The sequence below is a fragment of the Limulus polyphemus genome, unplaced genomic scaffold (genome assembly GCF_000517525.1).
Source record: "Limulus polyphemus unplaced genomic scaffold, Limulus_polyphemus-2.1.2 Scaffold2905, whole genome shotgun sequence".
Classification (NCBI taxonomy): domain Eukaryota; kingdom Metazoa; phylum Arthropoda; class Merostomata; order Xiphosura; family Limulidae; genus Limulus; species Limulus polyphemus.
Window position 1 is genome coordinate 74,583 of NW_013668515.1, and position 15,132 is coordinate 89,714.

Sequence of the window (15,132 nt, forward strand, 5' to 3'; positions counted from 1 at the left end):
GTTTAAATCTTCTTTAACTTTTTTATAGTATCCTAGCTCTTCTACTAGTAATGTGAAAATAAGGCGTACTGCAGATCTTGCTGGAAAAAAAAATTAAATTGAAGACATTACCAAATATAAAGTTAACTTTTTATACAAAACTTTAATCATGTAAATTTTTCTCGAAAACAAACAAGGTAATATATGAAATGATGCACCTTATTTGATCTTTGTGGTATGTATAAAAACACTTGACAAACGACATATCCTGTTGGGTGTTTGGACTGCTCTTTACCTATCATATGTAATTTACATAGATGTTTGAAGATTATGTAATGTCAATGCAACTAATTCTTCTTCTGAAATATTCAAAGAGGAAGTCTTAAAACGTGTCATTACTAGACTCAAATACTTTTCACATCGCAATAATGCCGATTCGAAAGTTCTGTTCATATTCTCACACACATTAATCATGACGCTAAGCAGGATCACCAACATCTAGTTCCTTTTCATACTTTCTTGAATTTTTTTGATTAACTACTGTTGTAGGTTCTCAAAAAACTAATTGCTAAAGCTTCTACTATTGCTAGCAGCGACCTCTACCAACCACATTTAATACAGTTATGAAAGGCATCTGTAGCAGACTATCATTCAGTATCGGTTTTAGAGGGAGTTGTATGTGTTGATGGAATTGGCTAGAAAATAGTTACGATTCGTTAGAAAGTGAGTGTAAGCTTGAAGTTAGTTTGATCGAAGCTCTATTGAAAGACTAAATATTTTTGATTCCAAAAATGAACGAAGCTGTGAAGCTGTCTTCCCCTAAGAAAGTGTCCATTATAGGATCAGGAAACTGGTATGTATTACCAATATCGTGTCATCAGTCATATCTTATTCTTAAACATTCTTAATCTTATTTAGTTATTACTGTTAATATTATTATAGTGTAAGCGGTAACGTTGTAAGTTAATTATTGATAATGTTTTTGTTTTTTTATAAATTATTCATAGTAAGATAACGTGTTACTGCTCATAGTTACACAATTTACTTATCACAGCATCAGTACTAACTTATGCTTATTTAAAAATTTATTGACGTAATAACTGAAATAAGTACTATTACTAACAATATTACCATTACTCCAATTATCTGTTAAAGGTATTAAGAGTGTTAGAAGTTTTAAAGGTATGACTTTATGTCTGGTCTTGCAAACAGATTGTACAGATTTACATTTCTTAGTTTACATTATTGTCTGTGCTTAAATAAGGTTTGTAATATAATATTAAACTAATGGTGTTTTTATTCCTTGTTCAAACATACTTGAAAAAAAACAACAGAAAAAGACCTTAGTATATCACTTATTAAACGTAAATACAAGTAATATAAATAAGAATAAAGTGTATATATTATTCTTTTTTTTTGTCATTGTATCTACAAGTATATTAATATTTTATATTTTATTATACCATATGCTTGTTTTTCAATAAAATTACTATGATACACATTCATTTTAGTTTTAGTAGGTTTCTGACTTTGACTATGTTCACATATTATTTTTTGGCCCCACATTGACCCAGTTTGTTTTTGCCTCGTTAGTAATTGTGAAGGACAACATGTTGGCACACATGGACAAATAGGACAAGCTATATAAGGGTAATAAAGGGACCAGTACTGAATGGAGTGATTTGTCCAAGTAATGTTAAACTTGGTTATACTTATAGTCTCTGTAGGTTGAAAGTAAACAGAATGATGATTGTTATAAATAGAACTGATAACTTATATGTTGACACAGATAGATTTAAAATATTTTTCAGTTATATGTTGTTAAAATTAGAAACTATTTTATGTATGATAAATAGGTATATATATATATTATTATTGTTAAGATATTTTTACAGCAAATATTTAAACTGTGTTGTGTACATATAGTACAATAAGCTTATTCGAACTAAAAGCTGTACTGTTTTATGTGGTAATGATGCATGAAAATTGTGGACAAGCCATCAGTAACATTGTAGTTTATCTGTAACCTGAGAAACAAAGATAGTTTGAGAACCAGAAATGCTATGAATTATTACAGTATATACAGGTTTTGACTTATGTATTGTAAAAGGTTCCAAAGATTAAAGAGGTAATGATCTTGTAGAAAATTATCATACAGCTTATTTTGTAGTAGTTTAATTTGGAGAAGTTGTGGCCATTTGGTACAGCTCAATAATAGATGCCTTTGTTATTAATATAGTTGTTTTTGTGCTGTGACAAAAAATATGAAATGCTGAATTAATGTAATATTTTTTTTTGTCTTATATATTACTGTATATACTGTACAGTATACATGCATGTCATTAGTTTATGTAAATTGTATCAATGATGATGAATGTGTGAACACAACGTGGCTTCATTTCTGTAACTAAATGGGCATCAAGTTTGGTCAAAGTTGACAAGTGTGAATCTTTTTAATAAGTATACATACTTTGGAACAAAGTAAAAGTTTCAAATCTAGATTTTTTTTATCTATATATGTTACTATAACATTACATTTTATACTTTACAAAAATTGTGCAAGCTAACCGGTAATCTTAGAAAAACAAGAGATGCAGTCTATTTGTAAATGGAAAAACAGACATGACCTATTTATCTAGAAATGAACATGTTTCATAGAATATAACAGAAAAGATTTACTATAAAAAAATCATGCAAGTCTTTTTAATATCACTATGTGCACATGCTTTGGCAAGACTAATTTCAATATATATATATATAATCAGAAGTTTCAGCTCCTGCAAATAAAAAAGCACTATTTAACTATTTATAATTGCTAAACTGTTCAGTATTAAATCTATAACAAGGTATACATTGGAGAGAAAATACATAATAAGGGAGTGAGATGAAGTTATGCTGGAAATTGTTGGCTTGTTTGATTCTACATGTACATGTAGATAGTTGTTTATATTGAAATAAATACATGCTTGTATCCTTCCATTTCAGCCGAAATATTTGCCAAGATAACAAATGTCACAGGTTTTACATCTTTGAACATGCACATATATATATATATCCCCCTTTTAATTATATTGTTTAATCAAGACACTGTGCAGTAAGTGAAAATACAGATCAAATGAAGATTATCACTTAAACACATGTTGATCATGTTGTTGATAGACAAGAGCAGTTGTATTTCTGCCAAGGCTGTTATGGAAGTGAAGGCACAAACACTGTGTTCACTGATACTAAGTCTGCAGAGTAGATTGCAAAGTACATAAGATTCTGTTAAATCTATAATTGTTTGTATAGATACAATGTTCTCTTCTTTTTTTTAGTAGTCTTATTAATATAATTCCTGCTTACATTATTGCTCCTGAATTATGCCCGAAATTAATTGGAAGGTCTTCCTAAAATTAGGAGCTTGTTCCTTATTTTAATAACATTGTTTTGCTTACTTACCTTAAGAAATGTTAATTATGCCTGATGATGACCCTAGAATGAGTAAAAATTCTTCCCCTCCCCAAAACTCTAAGCTCTGTCCAGTTTTTAATAACTTTTTTTTTACTTACATCATTGGATGTAGGTTCACATATTTTGCACTAGCAGATCCTGTGGAGAGTATTTATATTTTTTTAGGTTGACTATGTAGATGTTGGAATTAAATAAAGTATTACAAGTACAGTTTTAGTATGTATTCGTGAAACTCGCAACTTTAATACATGGAAGTAAAAATAAAATCCTAGTTTGGATTGCATTGTTGGACTAACTGTGCTTTTGTCTGCATTTAACTGTAATTTTCATAATGAAATACAAAAACATTTGGAAATAGAATCAAAAAGTAAATTAATGTGCTTATGTATGACAAGCAGTATACTTGGCCCACTTGTACATTGTGTGCTACAAAGTTCAAGGAGGTGGGGGGGGATGAAAGATATCATAGGATAAGTGTCTAGTTTTCCCTGACCTGAAGGTAAAATATCTGTGGCCTTGCTTCCCCCCCTTTCTTTTGTGAAGCTTGTTTTTTTCTTGCCAACTAAATTGCATTCAAACATTTGTGGTATAAATATTGAGCACTTGTCATTTTGTGTTGTTAAATCTGTGATTGTAAACTCATGTCGTTGTTGTTGGTTTTTCCATAAATCTTACTTTTCAGGTTAGATAAATAACAATTTTTAAATATAATTTTTGTTCGGTAAGATAAACATTTAATATGGTACATTTTTATTTTTTTTATGCTAATGAAATATAGTATTTACACCTTTTCCATGTAATATATATTTACTATTATCAACGTGACAAGGCTATTGCACACTGTAAGTTTCCTTTTTAGGTCCATACATATATTGTATTTTTATCTGTACAAATTGCTGTTATTTATTGAGGGAGTCCAGTCAAACTGGATCCTTGTTACTAGTGGATTACCTCGGGAATCAGTGCTTTGAACGTGTACTTTTATGATATTGATAAGTGCATAATAGTAAATTAGTAAGGCTAGCTGATGCCATTAAAAACTTCTAGCTGTATTTAGGTACTACAAAATGACTTTGATAAATTAGTAGATTGGACAAATACTTGTTAATTGACCTTTGGTTATAGTAAGTGCAAGGTAATACATTTTGGTTATCATAATTTGGATCATATGTTTTATATGAATGGGAACCCACTGAGAAGGGTGACTGTAGAAAAGGATCTTGGACTAGTGGTTGACATGTCATGTAAGCTATCAAGATGGTGCTCTGTCACTAGTATTTATAAAGCTAATAGTATTTTATAGTGTACTTATAGACATATTTATTCTAAGTTTAAAGAGGTAATCTCACATAGAATAATGAATAAAGTTTTTGTCTTTATCTAAGAAAGAATATTTTCTTATTGGGAAGGGTTCAGAAGAGTGGCTATCAGAGTGATTCTGAGGATAGATGGGCTATTGTTTGGGGATAGGTTAAGCTATCTTAACTGATTTTCTCTTTAAAAAAAACAACTATATGAGGTGATCTTGTTGAAGTTTACAAGATTATCTGCAAAGTTAATATGATAAAAAGCCTCTGGTTTCTTTTTGCTAAATTATGAAGATGATTTGGAAAAGACAGACTAGGCTCTAGTAAAGACAGTTTCATTTCTCTAACACGGTGATTTTCTTACACAATGATTTGTGGTAAGGCAGCAATACAGGCCAGAACTTTATAGGAGTTTAAGAGAGGAAATTTATGAGTTAAAAAAATAAAGAATGTGTTTAAATGTTTAATTTCTCAAGGGTGTGTGTGTGTGTGCAAGGACAGCCTTGCACAACTGAATGGTATCTTGTCTCTGTTACGTTAATTTGATATTTATCTTAAAAGCTGATTCAATAAATTAAATTATTTGTTCACTTTTGGTTATGAAGTTAAGATTTTGTTTTATAAGTGAAGACATATCTTTCTAAACCCTGTAAAACATCTTTTTAAAAGATTTATTCTTGTAAACTGCATTGCAGGGGCTCTGCTATTTCCAGAATCATTGGAAGTAATGTGTCAAGGAATGGAAAATTTGATAGCACAGTAAAAATGTATGTCTTCGAAGAACTAGTAGATGGACAGAAGCTGAGTGAAATAATCAATACAAAACATGAAAATGTGAAATACTTGCCAGGTTTTCCTATACCACCAAATGTTGTAAGTAACCCATTAATATTATGTCAAATTTCACTCATGTTATGAAATATCATACAATGTACACGATGTTGCTAGTTTATAGTGAATTGTACTGTTGTGAGTAACGGTGCAAAGTTCAGGATGATTTGAATCCTAGTGAAAATAACTAACATATAAAAGTTTTGTTAGATTTATCATTTTGTAGATGCATAAAGCTGTTACAAGGTTAGAACGATGGAAAGCAGCTACCCAAGTCTAAATGTAACATCTGCATCAAAATGTGGTGTAATTGGTGAAAGTGTAACATTAAATTCTCTTTAATAAAGTTCTAATGCAGTGACTTTGTTGTGAGTCTACTCAGTAATAAAAACATGTCCTAAGTCACAGTAAATCGGTGTACTGTATTTATAGATATATAATGATGTCGTATTAATAATTGTATTTTTTGAAGACACTGGAAAATACTTAGTCAATAATCTTTCAGTTTTTTTCATCAAAAATATGGTTCTATTTTTTTGAAGACTACAAATTTTCCTGAATGTAAATCTGCATGTTTAAACTTTTTATCTGTTATGTAATTTAACATTAAAAAAGTTTGTGTGTATCTCTCTTCTCTCTCTCTCTCTCTCTCTATATATATATATATATATGTTTCTGAAATTGGAAACAAAAAATATAAATATATGTTAATAATACTTGGTGTCGGCTTGAATGGGTAATGAAGAAAAACTTTAATATACATTTAACATAACAATAACAGCAAACATTGTACATTTCTGTTATGTTAAACTTATATTAAAGTTTTTCTTCTTTACCCATTCAATTCGTCTCCAAGTATTATTAGTCTCAAAGTGGGTTCCTCATCATCGAATTTGAATAAATATAAGTTGAATAATTTACTATACTTTTTCACCATTGCATGTCAAATGTCCTTATGAAATAATTAATATACCCTTGAGTGTGCTGTTTTATCATGAATCAGTAGAATGAAATGTAGGTTGTTTACAACATATTGTTTAAGTACAATGTTTCTTTAAGTTTAGCATAAATAGTGTATCATTGGGTTGATAGATGTTGTCTTAGGAACGATGTAATAAGGCTGTTGTCAGGAATAATTAAAAAAAAAACTTTTCCATAGTATATTAATCAACTATGAGAGGACATTATCACTTGTTCAACCCCCAGTTTTGACATTTATCAAGGGTTGCAAGTTATGTTCTTCTTTAATGGTAACATATTTTAATTTTTAGATTAGAAAAAAATAGATATATATATATATTTCCATTTCCTGTTTGTTTTTAAAATATAGTGTTAATATACATTAAGATGTGATTCTCATGACACAACTGGTTATAACTTCTATAATATTTCACTGGCCAATAGTTTTAAAAAATTCTTTTCTGCTTTTTTTTTTTTCATCATGGATGTAAAATTAAGTACTATATATTATATAACTTAGCTGGGCGACGGTTTATTGTGTCTCTAAGTAAATGTTTTTAACACATATTTTCATTTTTAATGATTTTTGTCTTTTGTATAGGTAGCAAATCCTGATGTAGTGGATACAGCCAAAGATGCTGATATTATTATTTTTGTACTACCTCATAAGTTTGTCAGGGTAACTTGTCAACCATTAGTTGGGAAAATAAAACCAACAGCCATTGGTGTTTCCCTGATCAAAGTAAGTTACACAAATGTGTAAATATTAGAGTTTTTGTATGTACGTGTATGAAAAAAGGCAAAATAAGTTATACTAATGTGTTAATATTAGTGTTTGTATGTAAGTATATGAAAAAAGATACAAAGTAATGTATACTAATGTGTTAATATTGGAGTGTTTGTATGCAAGTGTATGACAAAAGACAAAGTAAGTTATACTAATATGTTAATATTGGAGTGTTTGTATGTAAGTGTGTGAAAAGTGCAAGAAACCTGCTGTCACAGATGCATTATAGACATTTGGAAATTAGATAAATTGACCAATGGAATAGTTTACTTTTAAGTTTGATAGGAGCAGCAACACTGAAGGAGTTTAGGAGGAGATTGGATGAGTATTTTAGACATCCAAATTGAGTATAAGAAAATAAAAAAGCTTGTAGTTGAGTAGGATAGTCCAAATAAGTCAAATGTAAATTTATACCTGGAAATAAAATAAAATTCTAAAAAATTCATACTTACCTCTTTTATCAATTTCTTATGGTTTAAAAAAAAACTGTTTTTAAAATAATAAAGTAAAAATTGTTGGAAATTTAGAAATTTTTTTAAAGAAACTGAATATGGTTATAAAAGGTTTTTCCACCATTGTTTTGAGAAGATTACTGTTTTTTTTATCTTTAGTATTTTTGACAAGTTTAATATTTTACATAATAAGCTTCTTCTACAGCAGAATTTTTTCACTTACTCAAAATATTACTTATGAAATGGACGGGAAATATGAGTGTTAAAAGATGTTGAACAATCCTGCTTACCTTGGAACTGAAACTGTAAAGAAAATGAGGCAATTTTTGTATTTCAACTATTTTAATATAATTTTGTATGATTATGCAGGAAATGTTTGTTTGTGTAGATAATTGATATATGCATTTCTAAAGGGGGAAAATAACAAATCACATTTTTATCTGGCTAATACAACTTAAAACTTAAAAGTGTTTTTTTTATGGAAGCATAATGTTTTCATAAATCAAATCCTAAACTGTTACTAATATTTACTAAACTTTTAATAAAAATGTTCTTGGATAGTGAAATGTACATATACTAGTTAGATGTGTTATATATCTTTATCCCTACCTCAGCTTACATAAAACTAGAATAATCCAAAATATATTTGGTGGAGGAAGCGTGTTATTTGGTTCACAGAATTAATAACACTCACCAACTTTATGTAATGATCATAAAACTAACATATGTGCAAATAAGAGTCATCAGCAGGGCTTTATTAAAAAAAGGGTAGAGTAGATAGTTAATATGCCTATGAATTGCCCTATGGTTTTAAGGGGCCAACAGTGGTTACGTCTTTCTTTTTTTTTAATAGCTTCTCTGATAATTTGATAACTTGGAATTAATATTTTAAAACCTTTATATTTGGTAAAAGGTTGTCTCAATGCAAAAATAAAAAAAGAGATCTTGTGGCAAAAGGGGAGGGGCACAGAACTGAAGTTACCTTTGCTCTCTCGCTATCTTATTAATCTGGCCCTGAGCTTTAGATACTGTGTAGCTTTGTGCTTTAAAACACCAATAAAAACATGTACTTCTTGACCAAGCATTTGGACATCAGATTACATAACTGATCATTGTGATGGATCATTGGCTTAAAAAAAATAAGTAAAGGTACTTTTGATATTATTTTATAGAATTTGTGTTTGCTTTGACAATCCTGTAATATTGCAGATTTCAATTATTATTTAATTATTTTGAGTAGTGTATTTAAGTAATCCGTATTTATTCCATAGGGTTTTGATATTACACCTGGTGGCGGCATAGATTTGATAAGCAATGTCATCAATAAATTGCTAAATATAGATGTAGCAGTGTTAATGGGTGCTAATCTTGCTCCTGAAGTGGCAGCAGAGAAGTTCTGTGAGACAACAATAGGTGGGTTCTTAAGCTACATCTCTCTCTACTTTTACTTCCAGAAAGAACTTTATACAGTGTTAAAGATCATATATCTTTAAGTTCCTCCATTATCTTTATTAACACAGTTGTGAAATTAGAGATTTCAACATTTGTAATAATTCTTAATTCTGCAGTACCTCTCTTTAATCATTTTTTCTTTCGTGACATTGTTACATGTCTTTTGAATTCTTATTTTTATGATTTTATGTTGTCTATTGCCTACAGGATTTCCATCTGCAGTAGAAGTTTTCTATATACTTTCATTGTTTGTTTAAAAGTCTGATATTTTTATTTTGTACATTTTTAGTTTCTTAAACATTTATGTGCTCTTTCATGCCTTTGATTTGCCCATACATTTTAACTTTTTTATTCACTATACTACTATGTATTCTGAATTAAGGGCTGGACATGGTTTAGTGGGTAACATGACAGACTGTGAATTGGAAGGTCCAAGGTTAAAATTTTAATATGCTGCTGAGCACACTCTGCACTTTTAGCTGCAGGTGTAGATCTGATCGTCAGTCCTAATATTCATTTAAGAGTAACTGCGTAGGTGACAAATACTGCCAAGCGATTGCCCTCCTTCTGAACAGTAGGTTTGAATGTTGAGGTTTCTGACCTGGTAATTAAACCCATGCATCATATAAGGTGCTTTTGAGATTGAAAATGCCAAAATACCCTGAATTAAAGTTTCTTTAACCTCTTATCAACACACAAACAACAGTAACTCAAAGGTAACATAATCACTATGTTTAACCAGATTTGCCAACATGCAAGCTTCTGACTGGTTCCTTCCTTCCCATATTCAATTGTAATGCTGAGTCTTTCTGATCAGACCTGGAAAAATAATCAGGTTCAAAGGGAAGATTTTGAGAAACTTCTTTTCTGACTTTTTCAAGTGGCTGTTATATTTGAATTTATCTTTTTTTATGAGGAAAGCAGTGAATTTTGTATTCAGGAACCTCATGATGGGTTTTGCTTATTGACTTTTGTGGCGTCTTCAGTCTTGTTTTTATCACCATTTCAACTCAAAAAACCACAGCATTTCTATACAAAACATTATAATTTTAAACAAAGAAATAGACATCAACAAATCCAAAATAAAGTAAGCTATCTTAATTAAATAAAACAGCCCTACTCTAAACCAACACCTCGGGGTACCAATATACCTTTACTAAGCTGTTAAGCGATCTCTGGTCATGTTATCTCTATGTTCCATACTGTATATATATTTTAGTGTCTGTGTAAACTACTTGTACCCGATGATGACATAATCTTGTTGAAATGTTGCACTTTTATGATAGTTTTCTTCATTACCCATTCAAGCTGTTTCCAAACTTTTGAAAGTTTTCTTCATTACCCATTCAAGCTGTTTCCAAACTTTTATAATAATTTTCTTCATTACCCATTCAAGCTGTTTCCAAACTTTTATAATAGTTTTCTTCATTACCCATTCAAGCTGTTTCCAAACTTTTATAATAATTTTCTTCATTACCCATTCAAGCTTTTCCAAACTTTTATAATAGTTTCTTCATTACCCGTTCAAGCTGTTTCCAAAATTTTATAATAGTTTTCTTCATTACCCATTCAAGCTGTTTCCAAACTTTTATAATAGTTTTCTTCATTACCCGTTCGAGCTGTTTCCAAACTTTTATAATAGTTTTCTTCATTACCCGTTCGAGCTGTTTCCAAACATTTATAATATAATTTTTTATTACTTGTTTGTTTATCACTGAGGAAGTTTTGTTTCTTTCGTCAGCAATTCAACATTAGATATCTTAATTTTATCATGATGTTCACTCTCTTCAAGTTCACAAATGACTGGTGTTTAATCCTCACTCCTAATAATTTTTGAGACAGTTTGTCTGTATCTTAACTGACTTGTTTCAGTTTTTCCGTATTTTGGTTTATAATTCAAGTATAAGATATCTTGATGTGATACAGTATTCTTTAAGCTGACACATGAGGGCGCACACCCACCCACCCACACGTGCAGGTATGTTTTCCAGCTGTCTCATCTCCAAAAGTGGGTGTAGGTTCTCGTATACAAAAATCTTTCTTTCTCCACCAGCACAGGATATTTAACAACACTTTGTTTTTTTTTTAATCTTTTCTCTTTGTGTTTGATTTTTTTCTTTTCCATATCCTTTTCATTCTTTTGTCTACATCAACCTTCTTTCTCAGGTTATAATAAATTATTTTGTTTTGTGTGTGTGTGTGACAGAGAGAAACTGTTCCAGTTGAAAACGTGTACAATCTTACTGTAATGGACATATCTATGTATGTAACCAAAACTACTGTGCCATCTATTGAATGGCACCACAAACAAAAATCCATAACAAATTTCACACTTTGAGTTTTCAAGATTCAGGCAATTAGAAAAATAACTGTGGTATGTGCAACTAAGATTACTTTATAATAGAACACAATTTTAAATAAAAGTACTCTCCTCACAGTAACAACAACAACACCACTTTCATTAGGATTGTACGTGAGGGTTTGATTATATCTTTATTGATGTAATTTTTAAATGTAGTACTTATAAACTGGAGTTCTTAAAAATACTATTATTTTTTAATAAATGGTACCACTTTTAATGTATAAAAACATTACAGTTTATATTGGTAAAACTTATGAAAATTTTGAGCTCTGAACATTGAATCATTTTGATGAAATGAGTTGCATATGATTAAAGAGCACAATCGGAACGTGTCCCGTGCAGTACTTTCCAGAAAAGAATCCTTTTTTAGAAAATGTCCCTTTTCTAAATTTTTTGTCAATGAGGTGTGAATACTACAATTCGTAAACACTAACACAAATAGCCACCCATAGGGTGGCATTTCTGCTAGTATCTAAAAATGTTTGAATAAAAAGTTTTTTTTAATCATGCCTGGCCTTAAAATATTTTAATGTTTTTTAACTGTTTGATTATGCATGTTTTAACATTTTTCAATTTTTGTTTTGTTATTCTGATTATTGCTCATTTACAAAACAGAAATCTTAACTACGATGTAAAAAACTTTTAAAATTTATAATTTACAAGAAAGTTGTAAGTAACAGTTAAAGTTGTTTTGGGTTATTTTCATGTAGGTTGTAATGACAAAGAAGAAGGAAAGTTGTTGAAAGAACTTGTTCAAACAGATTATTTTAGAGTAGTTGTTGTCGATGATATCCACACTATTGAATTGTGTGGAGCACTAAAGGTATGTATGTCTTAAATCTTTCTTTTAAATAATTTTTAATGATTTCTCTATTTCTCAAATGACATTACAACCATAGGCATTAGAGTTGAGCAATGAGTGGTATTGTCTTAATCAATTAGCAAAGGCTTTATTAATCAATTACATTTGATTAAATCGACTAGTATAGTGTTTCCCAAACCGTGGAACATGTAAGCAAGCAAGCAAAAACAGAATGTTGGCAATTCAAAATTAACGATAGTAGTAGATAGGCTTAGTAGCTCTGTCATAACATAGAAACATGTACAGGATGAGTAAGTTTGGTGACAATGGGAATCGAACCCAAGAACCTTGAATCGTTAACCTCCTACCCCCTGAATCATCAAAGCTGAAGAAAATGAGAAAAAAAAAACAAGAAATTATAAGGTTAAAATTAGGCAGAGCAGGGATAGCCCACTACATATCTTTGTTCTTAACAAACAAACATAACATAACATCAATATTTCAAGTATTTGGATAGTTGGAATAATTGAAAACGGTAATAATCAGAAACATTAATTTGATTAGTTGGTCAGACAGTCAGTTTAATCAGCCGATTGTTTAAAAAATCGAAAGTAGTAATAATTAGAATTGATTAGTTTACATGAAATCAATCAATGTTATCACGTGCTAATAAGTAATCAGTTCAATCACCCAGCTCTAAGCATTCACAGATGGGCTTACTGCCCACCAAATGAAAGAGAGAAATACAAGTAGTAACTATAATCATAATTTATAAGTTACTTGAGAGTAAAATAATACTAGGAACACTTTTTAGTATTAGTGAGTCAACATTTCTAAACAATGCAACATGGCCCATCCAAATCCATACGATTAAAACTTACTTGGTAAGATTGGACATGGAGTTCAGAATATTGTGTGATTTTAGAAGTGTTTTTTTTAGTGTTGGATCATGTGTTATTTTGATTGTTTTTTATGACAGATAATGTAAAATATAAGATAATTTATTTAAGTTATTGAAATTGAAAACTAAATCATAAGGTAAATATAAAATTAAACTAAATATATTATTTGTGTTTTATCTAATTACCACCATCACTGGTACATTTGCTATCCCTGATCACTTCAAGTTCCTGATACTTGGGTTACTATACTGAATTGGGATCTTTGGTTTATTTTTCCTCTCTTGGCTGAAATCTTAAATGACCTGAATTTAGCTGTACAGAGATTGGGGTGGGGTGTGTGTGCTTACATTTTTAGTATATTTTCTTTGACTTTCTTTATCAAGATAAATCTTGGATTGGTGTCTTCTACATATAACTGATAGGTTTTCTTCTCACCAAAGTATTGCCACAGTCAGTCATACAACTTTTGGCTTGGCATCTAATCTGTGAAAGTTTATTCCGTCTCATCCTTAGGTGTGGTAGCTCACACACAATTCACTGTAATTTCTTTAAGTATAAGGACATTCTTAACACACTCCTGTGTTTCATCATGAATTCCATCCCCAAATAGCACATGTTTATCACTACACACATCACATTGTGTATAAAAACTCACACCTAGCAAGCTTAACCTTCATCTTTCTTTTAAATTGAAATCTTACTTGTTGTCTTCATTAGTGCATTGTCTAGCACCATTGTTGTAGCAATTTCCTGCCCCTGTTTAAAAATGTCAAAAAATAATAATAGCTGTAGTTCCACTTTTAATAAGCACGTGTTTATGGCATGTATTTCCACTCAGTTGTGGAAAAATCCTTCAAAAAATAAACTTTGTATCAAATATAAAGCTATTCTGTTCATCTTAAGTTCAACTAATTCATGTGTACTAACCCATGTTTATTTGCACATCCCCTTTTTAATTCTTTTAATCTCATGTTCCATAACAGCTTACAAAGTGTTCTTCTAAGTTTCTACTTTGGAACTTTGGGTCCCCCTTTTCCTTGTATATAATCATGAATATGATGTGAACTTTAATTTCCTTATAATTTTCTTTTATGTAGTTAGTACATGCATTTTCCTGTGGAGTGCTGTTGCTTTCAACCTTTAGCTTTATGCCAGTATTTCAGGTTTGGTTCACTTAGCTTAAAATTTCAGAAGCTAATAGCTGATGTTGTAGTATTATCGTTTTAGCAAGTTAGCACATTCCTGGAGTTAGAATTGGAGTCAGGTGTTCTGAGCACTACTTATCAACATTATATACATGTATATATATATATATGAATTCCAAACTAATTGCAAATTTAACCAGTTCTCTCAGAATAAAACTTGTACTTTTCTACAGTTTGATTTGTGTATTTTCATTTTAAATTACTTCAATGAACCAGTTATATGCCAGTGACGCCATGACCTTTTGAGGCACTGCTAGATATAAAAAACTGAGCAAGATGTCTTCTATCTTCAGGAAGATCGGGAAGGGTTTCTCCTTTCTTCTTCAGAACTTGACACTTTTCGTTATTCTGTCAGTTTATGTGAGAAATAATCTTGAAATAGTTCTGATGTGTTTTCAAAGGTAATTTCCTTCAATAAACTCTCAATTGCACGAATAAAAAGATGAAAGCAGCTTTTCAATTCATGTGGTTGTAGTCTTATTGTTAACACAAATAATCCAGTTATTGTGTTTCATTGTTCTTGGATTGCTTCATTGAGTTGTTGGGTTATCATATCCTTTGTTAATGGATATATATATATATATATATATATATATATATATATATACACACTACACACTACACACACACACACACACAC

At 30.2% G+C, this 15,132-nt stretch overlaps 1 protein-coding gene across 1 annotated transcript in view; it reads left to right on the forward strand.

The window, feature by feature from the left end:
* Positions 1-583: 583 nt before the first annotated feature.
* LOC106468185 (glycerol-3-phosphate dehydrogenase [NAD(+)], cytoplasmic-like) overlaps positions 584-15,132 on the forward strand; it is a 24,561-nt gene continuing 10,012 nt past the window's right edge. The window contains exons 1-5 of the mRNA XM_013928598.2: positions 584-832; positions 5,435-5,612; positions 7,132-7,272; positions 9,041-9,182; positions 12,294-12,406. Coding sequence (XP_013784052.1) covers positions 771-832; positions 5,435-5,612; positions 7,132-7,272; positions 9,041-9,182; positions 12,294-12,406 — 636 coding nt within the window. The 5' untranslated portion in view covers positions 584-770. The remainder of the gene's footprint in view (positions 833-5,434; positions 5,613-7,131; positions 7,273-9,040; positions 9,183-12,293; positions 12,407-15,132) is intronic.